The sequence below is a fragment of the Sturnira hondurensis genome, unplaced genomic scaffold, assembly GCF_014824575.4.
Source record: "Sturnira hondurensis isolate 20B ecotype Veracruz unplaced genomic scaffold, ASM1482457v3 Scaffold0015596, whole genome shotgun sequence".
Lineage (NCBI taxonomy): Eukaryota > Metazoa > Chordata > Mammalia > Chiroptera > Phyllostomidae > Sturnira > Sturnira hondurensis.
Window position 1 is genome coordinate 12,509,305 of NW_028088227.1, and position 23,980 is coordinate 12,533,284.

General features: G+C 47.1%; 1 protein-coding gene across 3 annotated transcripts; it reads right to left on the minus strand.

Annotated features, from left to right (window-relative positions):
• Positions 1 to 2,967: 2,967 nt before the first annotated feature.
• On the minus strand, positions 2,968 to 23,980 carry DDO (D-aspartate oxidase). 3 transcript variants are annotated; one of them, XM_037065042.1, is made up of 5 exons: positions 23,885 to 23,980; positions 22,129 to 22,304; positions 18,608 to 18,716; positions 15,170 to 15,346; positions 2,968 to 4,808 (listed from the first exon to the last, which is right to left on the minus strand). In XM_037065042.1, the coding sequence occupies exons 2-5, from the start codon at positions 22,298 to 22,300 to the stop codon at positions 4,241 to 4,243; spliced, it is 1,026 nt and encodes a 341-aa protein (XP_036920937.1). In that variant the 5' UTR covers positions 22,301 to 22,304; positions 23,885 to 23,980; the 3' UTR covers positions 2,968 to 4,240. The 3 variants fall into 3 exon arrangements, with proteins under 3 accessions (XP_036920937.1, XP_036920939.1, XP_036920936.1); XM_037065044.1 differs by lacking the exons at positions 18,608 to 18,716; positions 23,885 to 23,980 and having other exon boundaries at positions 15,170 to 15,339; positions 22,129 to 22,231; XM_037065041.1 differs by lacking the exons at positions 22,129 to 22,304; positions 23,885 to 23,980 and having other exon boundaries at positions 18,608 to 18,978.

Consider the following 23,980-nt stretch of genomic DNA (forward strand, 5'->3'; position numbering starts at 1 on the left):
TCGGCCCCCTCCACCCAGCACCCCTCAATTCCCTCAGGCAATCCCTCCACCATTGTTCCTGTCCATGGGTCATGGGTGTAAGTTCTTTGGCTACTCCATTTCCTATACTGTACTTTACCTCCCCATGGCTATTCTGTAACTACCTATTTGTGCTTCTTAATCTCCCTGCTTCTTCACCTCTCCCCCATCCCCCCTACTATTTGGCAACCATCAAAACATTCTCTGTATCTACGATTCTGTCTCTGTCCTTATTTGCCTTGTTTGTTTTTTAGATTCAATTGTTGACAGATATGTATTCATTGCCATTTTATTGTTCCTAGTGTTGATCATCTTTTTCCTAAATAAGTCCCTTTAACATTTCATATAATACTTTTTAAAAGATTCTATTTATTTACTTTTAGAGAGAAGGGAAGGGAAGGGAAGGAGAGAGGTAGAGAAACATCAATGTGTGGCTGCTCTCATGTGCCCCCCACTGAGGACCAGGACTGAAAACCAGGCATGTGCCCTGACTGGGAATTGAACCTGCCACACTTTGGTGTGCCCACGCTCAATCCACTGAACTACAGTGCCGCTGCCCGCAGCAGCAAGGGTGGTCGCGAGGTGAGGCGAGGGACTTAAAAGAATGGAGAGGACCATAAGCTCTGCTGGCAAATGGCAACTTTATTCAAGGAACTGCTGGCTTATATGCAAACTGCTGTGGCCTAAAGCAAGGCCTCGAGGAAATGAGAACAATGTTGTTTTACAAAAGTTTGTACACTCCCAAAAGCTATCAAGAGGGCAAGATGTTCTCATATCCTGAGAACATTAGCCCGAAGATAATAGTGTCCTCATTACTATCACTTCCTTGGAACATGACGCATATGCCAAGATCTTGTTCTTTCCTTCAAGGCTGAGAACGAGAAGGTCCGGAAGATGTCAAGATACCCGCCGGCTCCAGGGACCAGAAACCAAGTCCCTCCACCATTTTTACAGTGGGGGACTCTGTCCTTGGTCCCCTGCGCCCTGGCGGGCTCCCACACTACAGCAGCCAGGGCTCATATGATAATGGTTTGGTGATGATGAACTCCTTTAGCTTTTTCTTGTTTGGGAAGCTCTTCATCTGCCCTTCGATTCTAAATGATAGCTTTGCTGGGCGTCTGCTATCCAACCATGTCCTACTGGGCTGTGGTCTTCTGTTCAGATTCTTCTCTCCCTAAGCGAATAAATCCTGAAAGTGTATCCATAACCTCTCTCTGCTGAAGGAGCACTGTGCCTGCTACCCGGGTGCCCTCAGAGCTGCCATGTCGCTCTGGGTCACAGGAGCAGCAGGTCTGAGCTCAGCCACAAACGCTAGACACAAAAGAAATCAGTTGTTCTCCATGTTCAGAAGAAAAGGAATGTAATGGCTGTGATAAAAAAACAGGGTGTGGGGGGAACCCCATCAAAGTGGACCATTCTCAGGCTTTAGCACAGACCACCAAAGACCTCCACTTAGACAGTCAGGAAGTCTTTGTTGGGGGCGGAGGGTGGAGCAGGAAAACAGGTCAACTGAGTGAGAAAGGCAACGGCTGTTTACTCAGAACTTGCTAAAGCAAAGACGCAGCATTGCTCCGAGGCAGGCAGAGGAGTGGGGAGCTTTAGAGTGAGAAGCGAGGGGACCTCAGGCGTGCCCTGCAGGGGGCTGTCATCCTGGGGAAGATGCGGGCTGGGCTAACTAGAATCATGGCGTCCTGTGTGACTGATTAGGAGAGCATACTGAGCGTTCTCTGGCTGGTCCTGCATTACAAATGGGACAAAAATAAGGGGACCTGTCAGTTATTAATCAAGTCCCTCACCATTTGGGGCCAGTTGTTTCAGAAAAGATTGCTTAGCTTTCTGGGTTGTCACTAGAGGTAGCAGTCTGGGCTCCTCCAAATCTGATCTAGAGCAGGCTGACTCCCAGGGCTGGTTATTATAAATGACAGTTTGGTTTACCGGACAGGCTGTTGCAACTTGTGGGCCAGCGTTCTTTTTTTACATATGGTCTGGCCATTGTCTGTATATTGTCTCCTATCTTTCAGACAAAGACAGAAAGCAGCCTACAGGCAGGGGACCTACAGCCCGCAAGGCGATTCCCAGCATTTCTAGAGACCTGCTGTGGGAGACAGCTCATTCCCTTTGGCCTCCTTGACCACAAGTGCCTGAGGACATACCTGCGTATATAAGCACATCTCTAAGACAATGCCCCTGGGGTCGGTGAGAAAGGACGGGAAGGCTAGTGCTTGTGGTGGCAGCGGGGCCTGTGAGGAGGCAGGGGACAGTGCTCAGGGATCTCAGCCCTGGATGTTGGTGAGAACCCCGAGGGCAATTCTGAACAAATACTGATATTGTGGCCCACCCTCCTGAGCAGGGCTGGGCATCACTATTTCTCCCAAACTTCCTAAGTGATTCTAACATGCAGCCTGGCTTGGCAGCTACTGACCAAAACCTTTGAGAGACACGGGGAGCAAATACTGACCCATCAGTGAAAATGAAAAAGGGCTACAGCTGTGACCACTTTCTCAAGAAGGCTCCCACCTTTCCGTCTGTGGTGTCAGACGTTAGAAACATGAAACGCAGAGAGAAACTAAACTCGGAGAGTAGCAGGTAGGTGATGTCATAGAGTGTGAGCCTACCTGCACGCCACGAAAGATGTAGTGGGATGGAATGAAATGGGGGCACAAGCAACAAACACAAAACACTCCAAACCATGACGAAAATGATGGAAAGATGACCTATTCTTAGCAGCGTTCTTCATTTTTATTTTTTACCATTATGATGTATTTTCCTGCTTTAGAATGCCATTTTATTGTAACGTATTATTTCTCATAGATTTCATGCAATGAGAGTGTGTGCTAGTGTGCCTGTGTGTATTTTCAGTCTAAACTTGTACATTTGTCAACTACTTTACCCAGAATTCAGAACAATAGGCATTTGGGGGCATGTAAACTCAAAAGAATCACAGATTTGCTCAACACACCTGGTATCCCTTTTTTATTTCTAGTCATTTCTAAATTTTCAAATTTACCAATTTATCTGAATTTGATACAATATCGCCCCCTGGTGGAAATCTATAGAAAATAAGCCACATTCCAAAGTTTCTCTCTCTCCCCGCCCACACACCCTCCACCTCTTTTCTCTCCCAGCAGAATTTTCTGTTTTTGATGCAAAACTCAATGAACCAAACAGTAAAAATACAGTTGTCCCAGTGGCTTTCTCGCTCCCACATTGTCACTCAGAATACCCAAAATAGAATCATCTCTAGACATATGCCATCTCCCCCCCAAATTAAAATTAAATTTAGAATTACCTCTGTTTCTCTAAAGCGTCTTTATCTCAATAAATAGCACCCCCTTTACCACTCCTTCAAGCCCAAGCCCTCCTAAGGCTTCACAGCGCACGTGAACGGGGATAAAAGGCTCGGCGTAGGCCCAAGTCAAGAAACCAGTTCAATATATTTGATTCAGCAATTCCCAAACTCATTTTATCATGAGACACATTCCCTTCCTCCCAAGTACTTTTTAACAACTTGCAGAAAGCTTTGGTTATGTTTCATTCAGAATGATTGTTCCAGCTTAATTAGCAAATTAGCAAATTAGCTCTTTGGCTGCACATGCTCTTCAATCTTCAAAACCGCCTAGGCGCAGTCAGCCGTACAACAAGCCAATGTGCAACCCTTGGAGAACTGACCACAGGTGGCTACTGAGTTGATGCCAAGTTCGAAGGTAACTTCATCTGTGTCTTCTACCAGGAACACCAGGAATTCCTCTAGCAGAAGCCCCGCTGTCTTCCATTAAATGTATCAAACTTGCACTGCGTGACCACCATGTACTTGTATTTACAAGGATCATAATGCTCGTTGGACACAACCTGTGAGCATCACAGGCAGCTCAGTAACTGATAGTGAGTTCAGTGATGTCTGTATGTTATCGCCTCCTGTGGATTTATGAGCAAAACTGTCAAAATGCCAACAGCTTCCAGCATCCACGTAAATTAGCACAGGTCCTTGGACACCAGATTTAAAAGTAATCCTTTTTAATCATAATCTCTATTTTTAACAAAAATAGGGCTTTATGTCCCATGCGATTAGTACTAGATGTAAGTCTCTAGTACCAGATTAGTACTGGATTATATCAGTAGTAGTCCTAAACTTACTCATACAGATTGTATCCTTTCTAATTTTGAAAAGAAATTATATTTTGATCAATAGTCTCCTGGGCCATTTGCTGTCATTTCATGTCTCTTACAGCTTTGACTTGGAAGCGGGGGTTCTGAGGGATTGTACACACTCACTCAGCAGCCTGGCAGCCTCCAGAGCAGTGCCCCAGTGCATGGAGTAGCCCCCATTCCCGTGGCCATAGTGGTGGACCACAGGCAGCCTCTGGCCATCCCGGACTAGAAGCTCTGTCTGCAGCCGAACGCCTGCCCTGAAGGGCCTCAGGCCCACCTTCTCCTGTGTGTCCCAGGCTCCCTGGAGGGAGGGCTCCAGAGCACAGCATCGGGAAAGAATATCTCTGCTCATTTCTGCGTCTGGGGACAGATTCCAGTCTCCCTTTTGCCTACACCCTCCCAGGGTTACATTGAATGCCCCGGGGTAAACATACGTCAGCCCACTCCCATCTCGGATGAAGTGCTTCACCCAGGGAGCCTGAACTTTGAGCACTTGGCCCCTCACAGGGAAAATCTCCAAGTCTCCCGCCAGGTGTCTGCTTCCAAGGCCTGAGCAGTTGACCACAATGTCGAAGGACGGGTGAAGCTCCCACAGGTCTTCTACTCGCCGGGTGACTATCAGGCCCCCACTTTCTGTCACCCTGGGGAGAACAAGAGACCAGGAGGTGAGCCTTAGCAGCGGCTTCCTGCTCCACCTCCTACAGCAAGTGCCCGAGGTCAAATGCCAGCCACCGACCTCTTCACATTCTTGGGATAGAGAACAGATGGGGATAGATAAACATATGGGGGTTCCTAAAGCTGAACCCGAATACAAACCTATTTCAAAAAGTCAAAGCCAGGGTGGGGCAAAAGTAGGTTTACAGTTGTGAGCGCATGAAACAGAGTCTATTCTTGTGTTATTATTTATTAATTACTGTATTATTTTCCATACAAACTGTAAACCTACTTTTTCCCCACCCTGTGCTCTGTGTTCAGTAGAGTTTCTGTATCATTTTAGATGCTAAATAAATACCAAGCTAATCGGGTATTTTAAATACCCAAATATTTCTGGTTTATGTCATTTACTTAGCACCTTAATTAACTGCCGTGGACTTCTTGTCTCATAGTGCTAACTCCTGCATGTTCCTTCGTATGAGTCTGGTCTCCCGAACTACACAGTTAGCACAGGGGTACATGTCCCTCCCCTTATATCTACCACGGGGAGGTTAGCATGAGAGGCTGACAATTAAGCAGTAGTTCTGTGTTCCAGGTATTCCTGTTAGAACTTAGAATTATTCTTCTCACTCAGAAGAATTAGGGATTTACCAGTCCTGGAATTTGAGCAAATTACTTAAACTCAGAGAAATTGTTTCCTCAGCCATCACCAAGGGACCAGAGTGCCGAGCTCACAGGGTGTTTTTTTAATTGACAATATGTAAAAATTCTATAACCATAAACGTCCTTTTCCATTTGAAGAGCACCTTGCTAGTTGAGCTACTGATAAAAGTCCACCCTCTCCCTGGACTCTTCTTAAATTACTGCAGCAGATGACAGGTTGTTGGAAAGCCCTGTCAGGCTTGCTGTGCTGGGTCCCTCCCAGGGCTCTTCCCTCATGGGGAGACCTACGGAATGTTTCCAGGGACCAGTCACCTGCAGTGTGGCCACGCAGTGATACTCAGTCATGGCCGTACGTCCTATGGCCAAGGCATTAAGTTAGCACAAAACTGTAGGAGTAAACTGTACCTGGAAGCTGGATGTTAAATTAGGTACAAGACTGCCTTTATGACCATAGGAAGTAGTTGTTCTGGAGGTTTTGAGTGACGTGGTTGGGGGGTATAAAAGCTTGGAGACTTTGTTCTTGAGGCTTCCTGCAACTGAGCAAGACCTCGCCCTGGACAGGGAAGATACCATTGCCCCAGGTACCCACGAGGAAATGGGGGTGGCAGAACTCAAGGAGTTGTGCTCACTGAATAGCCCCAGCCCAGTATCCTCCGATCATCACCCTGAAACCGGAGTGTCCATTTTTACCAAGCCCCAAAGCCAGCCCTCTTCTGGACCACATCAGTTGGACCCATAAACAGGGGCTGGTTGTCTTTAGGGCCCTTCCTTGCATTCCCTGGGAGTCCCACTAAGCCCTTGTTCACACACACACTGCACCTCCCAGAGAGAGTCTCCTCTTTCCCCTGCCCTTGGGAATAGAGGCAATATCCTGCACACACACACACACACACACACCACCCCACCCCACCCCACCACCCCACCCCCACCATCCCTTGCCACAGCCCTCTCTCACCAGGTTGGTGAGAGAGGAATCCTAAGCAGCACTAAAGGGGTAGCGGAGGTGTCTGGTGTGGCACCCATGGGGGAGAAGCACAGGGGACAGGCAGGCCCCTGGCGATCTCCAGTACGCAGAGATGGGGCTGCTTGACAACAGGACCGGGCAGGTGGGCTGCAGGAAGGAGGTGGGACCTTGGAGTGAGAGGTCTGGGCAGGAAGGGGTCAGCCCAGCACGGGCAGACGAGGGGTGCAGCAGAGCCAAGATGCTGCCTGGAATCCTCACGCACGCACCTGGAGTTCGCCACTGAAAGTCAGACCCTAATCGTTTTGAAATCTAATGAGTAGAGACTGGGAGAAAGATTCTGATCGTCATTTAAATTTTCTAAGCGCTTTCCATCTTGCCAAAGGTAGACATTTTAACACTCCTTTGTTAACATTCTAACAGCTCGTACTTTGATTCTGGGAATAGTATCCAAATCCATCTCTGAGTTATGCAAATAAAAGGAAACCCTCTTCCAAGGACCTAAGACAACTTTGGGGTGAGAAGTCACAAAATCAGCAGTGTGAAGGCCAGAGGCTTCTCTGCAGACGAGACTGCTTTGGGAAAATCTGTGTCTGGGCCAAGGAGGGTACAGGGAGGAGGAGACGTCACAGCGTCCATTCTCCGCGCTGGCTCCTCAGACTGCTGGAACTTTCTCCATGAGGAGAGGGCCAGAGCCTGTGAACGCTGAGAGAACAGGTGAGACTCAGGCCGAGCAGGACTGGAACTCCGGGGTCAGAGGGAGGACTTTGACCCCACCTCTGCACGGAGCCCGGGACCAGTGACTGCTGAGGCTGGGTCTAGAGCTTAAAGTTTGTTGGGATGAAAAAAAAGCACTGAGTTTTGAGCCACTATCTGAGGATAGGCTGGAGAAGACAGAAACAGGGAAGAGCTAGAAAGCCGTTGTTAACAGTGTGGACGGGCACCTAGATGGCCGGGGTCAAGGAGCGGAGGGAGGGCTGGTTCTGTGAGATGTTGTGTATTATGTATGTATTATTACAGGTAGTCAATTAAAAAACGTAGTCAATCCTTGCTTCAAGCCCAAAGCATCACACCCTAACCGTGATCAGTCTATTTGTCTGAAAATGAGGAGGAACAAAAGAAAATTAATTTTAAAAGTCTCAGGTGGCAAACAGTACTGTGCATATTGCTTCCCAGGAAAAAGTGCACTGTGTCTTCATAGGGACACTTAAGGCCGCTATTCCTAAAACAGCTCCTGATTGTTAAAATTACATAGATGAGTGTTTTGCCTGTGTGGGAATGTAAACAATTTGCACTTACAGGACCACGGGTGGTGTTTTAAAAATATACCCGAAAATCATTTGACACTTTACCCTTCAAGGCTGAAGCCCAATTCCCCCCCCTTTGAATGTGGACAGAACCTAGTCACCTGCTTCTAAGGAATATACATAGAAGCACGTGACTAGGTTCATTAAAAATATTTTTATTATTATTTTGGTAGTATGATTCAGGATTTCCTTCTAGTGTAAAGCATGTTATCGGCTCAGTGAAAAAATCTGAGCAAGATCTGTAGACTTCAGAGATGTACCTATGTTTGGAATGGCCTCATTCCAATTGACCTTGGTTACACAAGAGAATGTGCTGGGTTTGAGAAGTACATATTCAGTATTTGGGGTGAAGGGGTATTGTGTCTACAGCTCACTCCCAAATGGTTTAGAAAAAATGTACATTTAGAGGAAAAGCATGAAGAAATATGATAAATTTAATATTTGAGGAATCTAGGTGAAAAATACGTGGGACTTCTTGCATTTTATAGATAGTCTGATTTGCCTAATTTATAGTCTGTTTGACCTGAGACATTTTCTCATCTAATGTCCATGTTCCTCGTTCATTCCCTTGCAATGCATATGCTCATGAAGTCAAATGCATTCTATGTCCCACTTCTCAGAATCCCCATCCCTGTCTTGGCCACTCCACAAACGCGTAGGAATCACTGCAGGCCCTGTTCAGGCCTGGAGCAGCCTCTGGTCTCTTTGGGAAAGGGGCCCTGGATGAGGTCCCTGGGTTTTGCTGGGCAGGGTGGGAGCCACCGTGCCCGCTTAGTCAGGGAACAAGTTCACCTCTGCCGCTGCCTGAGAGTAGCTGCAGAAGCCCCAGTGGAAGGGCCAGTTAAGGAAGCCCCCGGGGCTATTGTGCACCACACACAATCTCTGTCTATTCCCTCCTACACCCTGTTGCCATCATCAGAAAAAACAAACACCATCACTTTCCAGCTTCCTGGCTGGTCCCCTCCCACTTCGTCCTTGCATAGCCAGGGAGAAAGGGCAGTGCTCCCACTAGACCTCTGCTGGGGCCATCTTTTCCCCTTGCTCCTCTGGTTTAGGAGCTGGGCAGCAGATGCTGGCAAGGGGAGGAAATACCTAAAGGTGCTGGGAAAGGAAGGCTGCGCTCTGGCAGGCATGGCGTGTGCTGGGCACAGGGAAGCAGAGATCTGCTGTACACAGGGAGGGAGCTCTGCAAGTCAGACATTTATAAGGCAGGGACAACCTGTCACATTCCTGATGGAGAATCCCCATTTCAGTGCACCTACTGAGGGAACTAAAGGAATTTCTTTCCCCGGCACTGCTGTGGGTCAGGCCAAGAGGGAGAACAGAAGAAAGAGGCGATGGGAGGCGGAGGGCTCTCCCAAGGACAGTAGCGGAGGACTCACTAGATGAGTGGGAAGGACAGTACAGGGGGAGCAGCCCCATGTGGTCAGTGCTGTGGTCAGTGTGGGCCTGACCGGGGCCACAGAATAAGGCATGGCCTCCTGAAAAGTAAGCAACGCACCTACGTTACCAGGCCTCCCCCTGAGACAGACGTGGGACACCCAGCTTTCCGGGTGTTGTCAAAGGCAGGACAGTCCCGGTCCAGCTGGGTGATTTATTTAGTAGGATACCTGGCTAGGATGCCAGCTGGGTCAACAGGCTCAGCTGACCCATTGCCCCGAGGGTCCATTTCCTGGAAGGGGCAAGTAAGGAGCCACAGGATGTGACTCCACTGGCCAAAGACATGAAACATGATCTTGGCTGATTAAACCTCAGGCTTTTTGTTCGTTTGTTTGTTATGGATTTTATTGGAGACATATATTTTGAGAGGGAGATGAACCCTTCTGTTCTTTGAAAAATGATAATGATCTAATTTGTAGTTAAAAACATTTTTTTTCCTTCTCTGGCTTGCTGAGTGAAATGCCTGTTTTTGAGTCTGAACACCATGCCTGAACATTCAGACTGTGCAGAAGGGGCATAGGAGGCAACAAAACAGGCCTGGGGTGTGAGGAACAAGCAGGAATTGTGTGGCTTCCATTGGAGGAGAGGGGGTGGCAGCCCACAGAGGGAGCCCCGGGGGCCCATGCCCTCACCAAGGCTGCCCTGCCGCCCACCTGGCCTAAATCCTTGTCCTGAAAGGTTTGCCTGGGGATCAGAGGAGTCCCTGCCCCACAGAGCCTCCCCCAGAGGGAAGGGGGCTGGGGCTTCTCCCTTCTTCGCCTTGGCCTTCTGGCCAGGTGCCAGGCCCTGAGGGCAGGGGGACAGCCAACCTCCACAGTGGGGGCCCCTGCAAGTTTTCCATGCTGGCCCCATATCGGGCTGCAGGGGGCAGGGACCCGGGGGAGCTGACGGCGGGTGGGGGTGGGGTGGGCTGCTAGAATCTCATGTCCTAGCCTATTGTCATGGTGGGTATGTATCTCAAACAGAGGGACTAAGAAAGCCCCCCACCCCAGACTTTGGGGATAAGAACACCTCCTCAGGCCTCTCCTCCCTGACTCTGTCACCTAAAAACACAGCAAGCAGCGTGCTCCAAGGCCCGGACACTGGCTTGCTGCTCATCAGGCCCACTGGTGTTGCTCGGGAGGTGGCTGCCACCGGCACAAAGTCCACTCACGTGGGGTTGTTTTAAGTTAAGTGAGGGCAGCAGGCTTCCAGCTAATGGGGGGGTAGCAGGACCTTTCCCAGGCTTTTGTCCCGCAGTTAGAGATGAGGCCTGAAAATAAGGTTGTTATGGAAATAAGCGGCCTGTTTTCTAGGAGGTGAAACTTTAGAAGCAGAACAAATCATCCAGCTACCAATACAGTTGAGCTTTGAACAAGGTAGGAGTTAGGGGAGCTAATTCTCATAGAGTCACAAATAACTTCTGACTCCTCAAAACTTAACTACGGTCTCTCGGTATCCATAGAGAAGTGGTTCCGGGACCCCCAGCAGACACTAAAATTCACGGATGCTCTAATTCCCTGCATAAAATGGCAAAGAACAGTGCACGGAGCCAGCCCTCTGCATCGGTGCTTGGCTGGACCCACAGATGCAAACCTGGGGATATGAGGCATGCAGGGGAAGAGGCTGCATGCAAGTGGTCCCATGCATTTCTACCCATGTTGTTTGAGGGTCCTCTGTATTTGTTTTGTGTGAAAATGGTTGAGGTGGGCCCCAGAGCCAAAACATTCATTCTCAGCAGATGGGAGAAGAGCTGAGACTGGCCATACTGGGAACTGGCCATCACCCACAGTCCAGTATGGGGACAAGCCCACCCACCCTCTCCCAGGAAGAAGCTTCTCACTGCCCAGGGCAGCCCCAGGCAAACTCCTCAGAAGAGGGGACAGGGGGTGACCCTGCCTCTATCCTCTCCCACATGACAACCCATCTGCCACATCTCCAGGTGTCCTGGACCTTCAGGCTCCCTGTCTGCCCCTCAAAACTCCCCATCTTCCAAAGATCTTATCTACTACTTGATCCTTAAAACACAAGAAAAGCAATGTGCCCTCTCTCCCAAGGAGAGTCTTCTGTTTATATTGAATAGCCAATGCTTCAATGAAAGATTAGGAGAACTCCTCACCCTCACCCCTGATTACTACTCCCAAGACTCAAAACCCACCCTGGCTCATCTGAGGTGGACCTTCCTTCCTCTGGGTCACCTGGAGGACCCTACGCTTGCCCTTCTCCAGCTGTGCATGAGAAATGAGTAGGTGGGCTGAACCTTTCCCTTCACTGCCAACCTGTGAGCTAGGGACGCAGAATCCCCCGTTCCCTCCTGTTTTTCAGGTCCTGCAGCATCTCCTCTGATGGACAGACAGACTGTGCCACTGTGTGCACCCCTGAGCCCAAGGGGTGGACAAGGGAGAGATATTTTCAGGGGGAGTAGGGCTAGAGCTTGAGTGTACTGGCTAGGGTGCCTCCTGGCATGCACCCAAGGACCCTTGCTGCCGTTTTCAGGGGCAACGCTTCCAGGAAACTGAGAATTCTAAATGTAAACTTGGCCTTCAGATAAATGCAAAGCATATTTGTTAAGGTAAAAAGATGAATTACATCTTATTTAATGGTTCCTTAGCTTGGTTGAGAACTTTTAAATATTTACACATTCTCATGTGGGCTTTTGTTTTCGTTCTTGTCGCATGCTGGACAAGGTAGAGAAGGTTCTGTCTGATGTTGGCTGGGTTCTCTAGATACACCCAAAATTACAATGGGGAGAAACTTCAGAGGACAGAGGGGAAGAAGGGAAGGGAGAAAGAGTAAAGGCACTTTATTTCTGCACTGAACCCATGAATTTAAACGGTGACATTACTTTGGGTTTCAATTGAGGAAAAGATGGAGGGAAATAGTCATAAAAAATGTCTTTCTTCACATAATTGGGATGTATGGAATCTTGTTGTGACTGAAAGTAAGAAAATGCCTTTTAAAAAAGATGCAAACATGTCAAAAACACCCAGGAGCAACCCAAAGGGGCTCCTGTTGGCCAAATCTTGGACAATTTGAACATCAAAATAAATAATAAAAGTAACCGGCCAAATCTATTGAATAAAATAGGAGTCCATGAGTCCATCCTGATAAAAATAAATACTTAAATAAATAAAGATAAGAAAAGAAAATGTACTATTCTTTTTAGTAGAAAGCAAACTAAATGTGGAAGGAATTGGAAAATGACCACTTAGCAGGCATTATTACAGTGAGGATTCAGCAAGAAGAATCAACAGATGCTAAAACTAGTGAGTGAAATTTAGACAAGGAACAGCGTACTTACATACCCTGAGGTATAATATGACAAAGTTTTTAGTAATTACAGAAGAAAGAAGTAGCGACTTCACAGTGGAGATGCCTGGCAGGCCAGGTACTCATAGTTAATGTCACCAGAAGATGACAAGCTGACACCATGCATTTCCTGATACAAGGCAGTAAGAATTCGACGTGATCTCTATGGTGTCCCACCAAAAATTCATAACTTCAGTATAATTGTGAGGGAAAATCAGGCAAACTCCAAATGAGGGACATTCTTTAAACAACTGCTCCATCTTATTGTATGACCTTTACCACTGTAAAGGTCATAAAAGACAAAGATGGACCACAGACTAAAGAGACATGACAATGAAATGCAATGTGTGGTATGCGATTGTGGACCAGAAATATATACATAATGCTATTAAAAAAACATTATTGGAACAATTGGCAAAATATGACTCAAAGGGCCATAGATTATAGAATCATATCAATATAAACACCTGGGTTTTATCATGGTGAATAGAGTGTCCTTGTTCTTAGCAAGTACATACAACAACATTTAGGAGTAATGGGGTATTGTGTCTGCAACTTACTCTTTGGTAGTTCTGAAAAAAATATATATGTATAAAGAAGAGAGAGAGAAAGAGAGAGACAGTGGTAAAGCAAATGTTAGGAATCAGATAAAGGGGTCACAAGACTTCATTCACTTTCCTTATTTCTGCATCCCCGGCTCTCCCCGCCCTGCCTGCTGGCCAGCCCCACACAGAGAAGCCCTCAGCCAGGCCCTGACAGTCTCAGTGATGGGAACGAACACTCTGGGGTGGGGGTTCCTCACCCACCTCTTCCCAATCCGCCAGAGACCACAGAGCGCCAGCCAGGTTTTCATACACTGTGCAGAACATGGAGCCAAAAGTCCACGAAGAGGAAGCCAAACAATACATTTGGGGGTAATTGTGAAACTTCAGCCCAAGAGGGCTAAAAATGCCAAAAATTGTAATAAAACTCTCTAATGACACCTCATCTTTTATACCCAATATTTTGTACATAGTCCTCCATTTGTTTTTCATCATCATTTTTAAATTGGGCAGCACGTCGACCGTAAAGCTCTGCCACTTGAGGCGTGCTCACTGGCTGCCCTGCACGTATTTAAGATAAAGTACATGACTCTGCAACTTTGCGTCACTAACATTAGCACTTCCGGTTTTTCCTATTCGTTTTTATAACAGAAGGACAAAAATCCAACACTGCACAGGACTGCCACCCAGAAAAGTCGGTGATGCTGCTGATCCCCGAGTGCTGGCTGAGGAGCGACGCCGTCACGCGCCAGTGCAAAATGTCCATTTGTCAACTGATGATTCAGGCACAAGCCTAACACACAGTCGGTGGTTTATGGGCCAGTGAGCAAAGCACAAAAGTGTGCGCTTTATGAAACTGGAACTTACAAAAGGAAAATGACAGATAAAAATTACTGAGAGGTGAAGGTCAGAAGAGCACTTATAAAGCTACAAAAATATAGCACAATGCTCCTGACCTGTGTCCAGCGGACTTAGGTTTCCTCCTCCGTGCCCCCACTCAGCTCTCCTAAACCTGTACTTAACCCACACCATATGTGTTCCTGTAACTATTAGTCAGTGTAAATATAAACACACACATATATGTACATGTTGAACTAAGGTGGGGGAATGCTGGTGGGAGGGGCTACAGGGTGGAGGGGAATAAAGGGGAGAAAAAAATAGGACAACTGTAATAGTATACTCAATAAAATATATTTAAAAGAAAAAAGAAAAATGATCATATTTTACCTTTCTTTTTGACCAGTTCCTAGCACAGTGCCAGGTACACACAGGTGCTCAACACAGAATTGTGGAATTAATGAATTACCAGAATCAACTATTCTATACCCTATATCTAGCCCAATCATTGCTGCCCACTTACCTCGAGTCGCTCTTCTACATTATACAGCAATTCACAGTGTTCCTATTCGTCCACTAAACACACAGATTTAGAGGCTGAAAAAGCCAATGCTTCACAACCCCCCACATGCCTGCAGTTTCTTGACTTAACTGTAGAGAGATTTATTTGATGTTTTTCAAATAAAGATGTTCTTGATGTGTTTGCTAATGAAATGGAAATAGCAAGTCCTGAAAACCAAGCCAAAATGCAAGTTCAAGGTATTTGGGCCTAAACTTGGTGAGGAAGCAATTACATAATTTGGGTAAGCCCTTAGTTTTTGAGTTCTTATTTATAACAAAAGAAAATAATGAAGCTATACATATTTTCTCACTGATGAGAAAAAATATTCAAAAATAATTATAATAAGCTAAGGATTCTTTCATTCAAAGACCTAGAGTAGAAAATCATCTAATTTTCTAGCTGGAAGCCTATTTTCCAAACCTCTCCCATTTCATAGAGAGGAAACTAAGATACTGTTTCAAGAAGCAGGTTTTCCTGGTGTGTGGTGTGGCAGGGTGGGCGGGAACCAAGCTGTGTGCGTCAAGTGATAGAAGACAGACAGACGCGTCACCACCAAAATGACGTGACTCACTCCTGGGACTCACACACTGTCTTCAAACTGTTTGAGTCCAATGCCCTAACTATTTGTGAGCAACAAGACACAATGCAAGAGCCTCGGGGGACCACAGAGAATGTTCAGTGTGAATCTTATGGAGTTATTTGCGGCTATGCCAGATGAACAAAGCAGCAAAGAGCCATCTAAACTGACCTTTTCTGCAGCCACGGGAGGTAGGCAGAACCTTCACATTTCAGGGTGGTGAACGCCTGACCAAACACGTGTTCAGGAAACTTCTTCAGCTCTGCCTCAGTCATCTTTCGAAATCCCAGCACCACGTCAGCCCAGAATGGAACTTCTTCGGTAGGAACGCTCCGAAATATCTGCCAGCTCAAACATATTAGGTGAACTGATTTCTTGAAATTTGGTGAATTAACACATTTCTAGTGAACCACATGTGACACTCTCTAAGCCACTAAAAAATCACACTTCCTACGCACATAAAAAGATCTATTCTTCCATTCTTCTGGGTTCTTATAACTCAGTAGCTAAATTTCAAATGTTCATGATGGGGAGGAGTAAGACATTTGAAAAGTAGTGTCTTTTAAAGACTGAATTTAATTTTTTTCTTTCCAAAAACCTCTTGCCCAGATTTTCTTATTTACTTACTACTATGTGTATTTGAGGAAAGAATATTTTTCTGTTTTGCATAATGTTTCACATTAATTATAAGAAAACCATCAAAAGTTTAAAGGTTGGCCTCAATTCTGAACAAAACACCTAAAGTATAATGAGCAATGGCGACAGTGCCAGAGGCCAGGGTTCAAATTCTGACTTATATTGTAGGTTGTCCATCCATTAAGCTCCTGAAAAGAGAAGCCCAGAGTTGTCCGGAGGAGCCCTGGTACCGGGAAGTCGTGCTTGGGGTGGATGAGGCTATAATGGTCCTACCAATAGCCGCTGGGCATAGGTTTGATTTATGAGTGTTGGATTGTTTTCATCAATAAGAATAAATGTTGTAAATCATGGTTGTTCTAAAATAGCCAGGATAATCATGTAAGTGCTTTACACACTGATGATGTGATGTTGGTGTGCTAGAATTTAAGTAATTCACAATTAAGTAATGGCTTCAAAGCAGTCCCCGTGGAAGGTGTAATGCTTGCAGCAGGGCTCCTGCGCTGGGCCCTCTCGCTGTCTCATCTGCACACTCTTCCTGGGCGAGATTGCCCTCCTCCACTTCTTCACCATCATCTACAGGCCGGACACTCAGAAGGCCACACCTCCAGCTCACTTCTCTCTGTGAGCTCCAAAGCCAGATCCAGACCCACGTTTCCTGCTCCCCATTGGATGTCTACCTCCATGTCTCATACATGAACTGCCCCCCACACACACTTTCCCCACCCTCCATGTCTCACACATTAGCCCCCTGCACACACTTCCCCAACACCTCTATCCAACTCAGAAAATGGGACCCCATCCACACAGGTGCTCATGCCAGAAACCTAAAAACCATCCTCGACTCTCTTTCTTCTCCCACCCCCTGCATGCCATCACCTGTCAGGGCCCATCAATATGTCCTCTTAAGCATTCCTCAAATTTATCCATCCCCTACCCTCACTATCAATGGCTAATCTATCTCACTACCCTCTTTTCCCACAGATCTGTTCTCACACTACAAACAGAATATATTTAAAATGTAAATATGATCAATTACTTCACGGTGTAAAGTCCCTCAGTGGCTTCCCATTAAACTGGGATTTTTCAAACCCTCCACCACACCACGGTCACCCCAGACTCAGGTCTAGGCATGTGCTTTCCCCCTCCCGCCCCAGAGTGCTGCCTCCTCTGTCTGGGACCCTGTCTCTTCCCCCTTCACCTCTACACCTCACCAGACTAACCTAATTTCACCTGAATGGTCTTCACTGAAACATCACTTTTTCCCAGGTGGCGACCCATGAAACCCCAGAGCAAGTTCATTCTCCAGATAAATGCTTCCATAGCACCCTGCACTTTCCCTTGGTGATGCGTGTCTCATCTGTAACTCAGCAGATTTAGGACACTGCCCACAGACCATAAGCCACATGGGACAGGACCGCATCAGTCTTTCTTAAAAGTTCACTCCACACGTATTTATTGAGAATCTACTATATGCTAAGCAGTATGTACTAAACTGCTCATTTATATATCCCTGATACCTAGGACAGTACCTGATACTGATAAATGCTAAAAAGTTGTTTTGAAGAAATGAATAGATGGACAAGGCTATATCCTTCAGCCACAGATGCACAGGACACCGTGAGCTTATCTGTGCTTGACGGATCCAAATCCCGTTTGGAAACCAGTGGAATAAAAATCATTCAGGTGAGGGAAATAAATAACTCTGTTTTAGAAAAACTTAAAGTATGTTCTTTTTAATATCCTCAATGGTGGCAAAGTCTTATTCTTGGAAGGATATTTAAATTTTGAACATAGCTGTTTTTTTAAAAAATTACTTACAGCCCAAGTTTGTGAATTAGACTGGACCACGTTGGTCTTGGACAAAAACAAAGTGTGGCTATATACTGATGAAAACCATTTTTCTATGCGGCTCATTGGCTGGCTTTGGAGCAGTCATAGTATCGGTCCATCTTCAGAAGGCAGAGAAGTGAAAGTTGCTACTTTAGACAAAGACTGTGGGAAATTAGTGGTGTCAATATCCTTTGGTGTTTGTGGAGGTGAGGGAGGGCAAGAGATGGGAAAGAGCAGAAATCTGCCTGAGGCAGGTGCGTTCACCAGCAGAAAATGCCAGCACACAGCCTGATCTCAAAAGAGGCGAGAGGATGCTTCGTGTTTAATTTTGTCTTTGCTTCAGAAATAGCACAGAAAGTTCACTGGATTTAAGAATTTAGCAAAAGGCAGCATCCCTCTGCTCTTCTGAAGGCTGATGGGCATGACTGGGTTATAACACAGGGCAGCCAGACAACATACAGGTCACGTCATAAACTCTAAGTGGTAGAATGGTTTGTGATCTCAATTTAAGAATTTAACTGAAAGATGCTGTCATATTTCAAGTGCTCATTGGTGTTAGAAATGTTCCATGGGATTTATTTTTAAAGTCCTTGTTGAGTTGTGTGCCTCCAGGAATCAGATATGAAGAATCAGACGGGAGTGTGATAACCATTTCAGAAACATTTTTTCCCAAGTGGCACTTCAAAAGGTGACTCAGGGACCTACAAAATTTACACTTTGGGAGCACAGCATTCTCCAAGGACACTAAACGTGTAAGATGTGCCTGTATTTTGGAGCTCTGCACCCATTCCAATGTCCCACCTGCTCATGTTCCATTGGCCACACGATCCTCACATAACCCCCCTCACTGCTTACCCGACATATTTTTGTAGCCATAATTGCAAGTCACTGCACAATTCCTGAGGAAACTCAGAATAGTATTTGTGATGGGAAGCTGTAATGGTTGTTTACTATTAAAAAATCTAATACTGTAATTTGCCTTTCTTGAGTTCTTTGGAGGAAAGTCCAAAACATCCCTCTAAACCCCCCACATCGAGGTCCGAGCTCTGCTCACAGCGGACTCTCTGTGGTAACTGCTGCCGCACTCGGAGCTCTGTCCAGATCATCCTACACTCAACAGTAACTTCAGCTTTGCTCCCTTACCCGGACACCAGATGAACGCCAGCCTCTACAGCTTCTGCAGAATTGGCAACTGCAAACAGGTGATCAAAGGTCTCTCTAAACCACTGCTTCTGCTTGTGAATGGGTGTGTCTGTAATCAGGGAGGAAAGCAGAGTGGAACAGAAAGGAAAATGATGATAACGGCTATGCTTCAGATAAGTGACTTCATTTAGATAAAGTACCACACGGCGAAGGATACATCCGCAACCAAACTTTTGAAGAGTGACATATGCTGTAGGCATCTGTCTGTATAATGATTGACCCACAAAGTGGAAACCAATTGATTGGGGCAAAATCTGACAGGTGAGCCCACTGGCAGGTGGACCTGGGCCCCACATACATTCCAGAGGTCCTTGAAGGGTCCATAACCAACCTGGGCAGAAGTCCGTTGCATGTTATACAGTTAAAACGATGGGAGAAAAAAGAACCCAGGGCCACTTTCCTGGAGACTGAAAATATGGCGGATGACCAGGGAAGAACAGTGTGGGGGGCCCAGGTCAACCAGGACAGAGAACGGAATGCATATCCATGGGAAGCCCAGGGAGCTTGCCCTCCTGCTACAGGGAAACAAGACCTGTATCGTGAAGTTAGCTCCTCGGGAAGAGCTCCCTGAAACCCCAGCAGGGCTGCCATTTCTTCCAACCCCACCACTCCATGAACTCATGGACCAGCTGGGAGCAGCACCTCAGGTCAACAGGGGTCTGCAGGACCATGCCAGGCACCACCTCTCTGGCAGAGTCCTGTGGACCAGCCCTCCCAGCCAAAGCACCAGCAATGGGCTCCAGATGCAGCTTCTGGAAGGGTGCCAGGCCTGTCAGGGAGGAAGTGAGGGTCAGGATTCAAACCCCAACATAAGAGTGTCCAATGCAGGTAAAGAGAAATCCAACTATGGGTAAAGTATTTGGCCCTCTGATTCCTGCGGAAGGGTCATGAGGGAAAGTCCAGGGTCAGGCCAGAGACCAGGGCGCAGTAATTCTGAGGGGTTGCCATGGGGGCAGCCACAGAGGAGATGAGAGAACGAGACAGAGAGGATTCTGGATCAGCTCTGCTTGGAAGGATGTCACTGGAGTTCACGGAGCAGGTGCACAGGCCCCTGGAGTCATCCTGCTCCCCAGACAAAGCCCCCGGTCAGTGAGGGCATTTTAGTAGCAGCATTTAAAACATGCTACAGAGCCCACAAACATTTCTTTAGGAGTGAGCCCGGGCTGCCTTTAAACATGGGCCTTTGTGAACTAACACTGCATTGCAAAAGTGCAGACCGGCCTGCCAGTGTAGAAATAAGGAAGAAATAAATACTAAGCTGCAATGAAAATTAAATTTGACATCTAGGGATCAGACCCCACCAATCATAGCCAGTGTACAGGGCTGTGCTGAAATGCATTCCCCCTGTTCCCACCCTAAACCTTAAAAACAAAATAGTGGCTGAGATCCACCGGCTGCGGCAGTCATCCCAAAAGAACAGACAATTCCAGTTCAACCGTGGGCAGAGCTACCGGGTGAGCTAACTCATGTTCAAGTGCTGGGAAAAGAAAACTGTAGCTGGAGTGGAGGTAGTGACAACAGCAAATATGGATAGAGCACTTACTGTGTCCCAGGCACTGCTCTCAGTGCCTTACCTATAGTAACTCACTTAAATCTCACACGACCCCATATGGTGATGATAATGGGTTCATTCCCTGTTAGATGAAACAGGGGGGTCTCTGGGTTGGAAAACACCAAGCACAGGTGAAGACAGGGATACCATACCGAAAACTGGAGGGTTAAGGAAACACATGCAATCCAGATGCTAAGACCCCAGCCTTCTTCCCCTACCTTCAAGGATGTGGCCAGCCCAGGCTTTGCCTTCCCCAGCCAGGAGGCTAGAAGCCTCCTCTCTGAGGAACATGCTGGTCCAAAAAAACACTTAAACGTGATGATGTCGCAGGTTCCCCAACTAAACAGCCCTGCCATCTCTCTCCAGAGAGGCTCAAGGCCGCAAGCCCTACACAGCGCTCAGAAATTCCCACTGACTGTTTAGGGTCTCACTCTGAACTGTCAGCAGACAGGTAAAGATGACCACTGGCCAAGGACAACCTGCAAACTGAAGAATGAGAACATTCAACAACAGAAATTTTTCAGGGAGAAGAAACTTTTTAAACTACTATTATATCATCGGAAAGATAAGAAAAGTTACTGTAAGTATAGAACACAAAAAGGATGCTATATCAAAGGTGAATTCAGAAAACAAGACAGAGCTCCGTAAAGTTAAAAATGCCACTGTTGAAATTAAAAAGCCAACAGCAAGGTAAAAGACAAAATTGAGAAAAATTTCAGGAAAGTAAAATAAAAGAGAAAGAGAAATAGGAGGGAGGAAGGGAAGCTGAGAGGACTGGAGGACCTCCCCCCAGGACAACAGCGACTCAGTCTGAAAGGGGAGGCAGAGACATGGAGGGGGAGAGGTCAGCAACCGAGTGACTCAAAGGCTACTTCCTGAACTGAAGAATGCGTGTTTCCAGATTTAACAGTCAGGGCACTATTCAAAGTGTAGACTGCTATTTTTTAATAAATCTTGTAACCACTTGATTATTTAAACTATATGCATGTTTATTTTGATTTAAAAAGAACTAAAAGGGAAAAAGGACAGTGGAAATGAGAAGCTAGAAAATATATAATTGAACGAGAGTGGAATGAGAAGAAAATATTTATATAAAATATAAATTTCATATAAAATGTAAAATATAAAATTTTGTACTCCCACAAGGTAGAGTATAAAATTGGCTGTAAAGTGATTTTGTTTTCTATGTAATGCTAATTCTTTTCTCCCGTTTCATGTGGAAAATCCCGAATGGAAAAAATACATGGGCTTGTTATTAAAAATCAGTGCATCTTTAGGCCCAAACACACATTGACTGATAGTTCCTATGCTGGCTTAGAAGTGAGGGTCTTAGTCCCATTACATACAGGTGGGTTCTGGCTCAGTGGAAAGACTTAGAGTTACGACTGTGGCAGGTATTAATGCTGGTCACCAGGTACTTCTGGCCATCCACCTTCTGGGCACCTTACGGAACTGCACTTCCTGGCCTCCTAAGGCTTGAGAGCATGTGAGTAGTGCTGGCCAATGAGCTCTCATCACAAGGGACAGAAGTCACTTCCTGGCCAGAGCACTTAACTGTGGAGGTGAGACCCCTGGAGTCCCTTCCCTCCAGGTTACGGATACTGATGACATTCAACACAGCGGCTGCTCCGTTGTCTTGGGTCCCTACTCATCCCCTGCTGATGCTCAGTCAACACACAACATACACCATGAGCAAGAAATAAACCTTTATTTCTTCAGCTGCTAAGACTTGAAGATTGTTCTTGTCTTACAGCATAACCTAGCTTTTCCTAACAGATGGACCAATAAGAAGTTAAAAGTTCACATTACACTTACATGCACAGCCTGCTGTCATTGTCGATAGAATTCCACAGACATCGTTCTACCTGACGTCTGCCATGTCTGACAAAGCAGCGAAAATCCCTCTCACCTGGATACGCATGGGGAATAAGTATTCCGGCTGCCACGTCACTCGTGGTATCAGGAGAGAACTTGTCTGAGATGACCGTGATGGAGCATCGTGGGACCAGTTTGGACACGCACAGAGCGGTGGAGAGTCCCATCACACCTGCCCCCACCACGGCAATCCGAACTGTATCCATGGGCCTGTGGGGAGAGAAGGTGTGAGTGATAAGCCTTGGGTCAGCGATTATTCCAGCCAGTACCAAGTTTGGCCCTGAGGGTTCTTTCCTGAGGTCCACAGCCTCTCAGAATAAGACCTTTCCTGCTGGCATTTCCCATGGGATAAGGAGAGCTCCCTGTGTGCTCTTTTTCTATTAAGTATCGGAGTACGGGCAATAAGGTCTCAATGGAGTTTAGACAGAATGGCAAAACTGGCCTGGAGTTGCCTTTAAAACACACAACAGGTAAGTAGGTTTGCATTTGGGGGGAGATTTCTACTCATTCTGCCCCCTTTCCTAAACCGCTTTTCCTGTGGGCAAGACCTAGGGAAGGTTAGTGAAATAAACACAGTGGAAACAAGAAGAAAATATAACAACATTTAACAGAAAGTTTGAATGACTGAACCTCGACATCTCTCCTGCTCCTCACTGTGACTGGGGACCAGCTCTCCCAGCCGCCTTCCCACCCCCACATGCCCACCATCCGTCCACCCCTACACCCGAAACCCCACCCACTGGGAGCAGCAGGGGAGTGACCCACGGTCCCCTCATCTGGACTCCCTCCTCTGTAAACCAGGCCACATGAATTCTTTATTAGCCTTTACGGGGGTGAATAAGAGAGACCCACTGAGTTTGCCTCATAAAGAGGGCTCTTTCTGAGAGTCTATCTGGAAATGCAGCAGCCTGCGCGGGGCAGAAGCCTCAACAACTCCCACCCTGTCGCCACTGAGCCCTGCTCCCCTGTCAGCGCCTGTGTCCCCCCACCTCTGCTCCTGCTCTAAGTTCCCCTGTAGGTCTCAGGTTGTGACTCCAGAGAGAGAAAAGGCAGTTAGCCAGGGTGCTCATTGCCATTCCTATCAGACAGTGTCCCAGCACCAGGCCTCCTTATTGAGCTAAACCAGCAGTGCAGTTGCCCTTCTCTGTCTGAGATCTGCAGTAGCCAGGGCATGTGATACAAACCGTGGCCAAAAAATTCCCTTTTCTCAGGAGGAGGTGGGGCGTTCCCTCTGCTGAGAGCGGTCAGCGGTCTCCTTGGGCCCGGGAGGTCTCTGGCACTTCAAGTCCTCCAGTGAGGTTTACTGTGTGTTATTTCCATTTCCCAAGCAGTGCGTGCATTTCCTGGGCCATTAGTTGCTCTGACTGCTCCCCAACAGGCAGCTCACTAGGAAGGAGCAGGACTGCCAGGCAGAGGGAGGGGCAGGCAGGGGCCCAGGACCAGGGGCAGACCAGTGGCCGGGGCAAGCCCCAGGAGCGTGCCCCACACGTGTGTCCCGGAGGTAGAAGGCAGCCACCTATCCACTTTCTGGCTTTCCTCTTTCACACTGGCCTCCCTGCCCAACCACTTTCTCAAAAGAGTTCTCATAAATTAAGTTGAGAAGTAATTCGTGGCTGAGAATAACCAACCAGCTACCAGGGAGAAGAAATGTGAACCAGCCAAGTGGCTTCAGCCTGGCCCAGCAGCCTGTGACTCACTGCCACCTGATCCCATTAAGACCCCCAGCCCCACCCCAAACTCCCTGAGTACTACAGCGCGACCCCGAGCCGCAAGCAGGAAGAGTCTGGCACCTGTCTCTGGAAAAGCGGCGGGAACTCCCGGAAGCCTCTGGCACCACCACTTGTTTTCCCAGTGAGAGGTTGGGCTAGTGCCCTGAGAGACAGGGA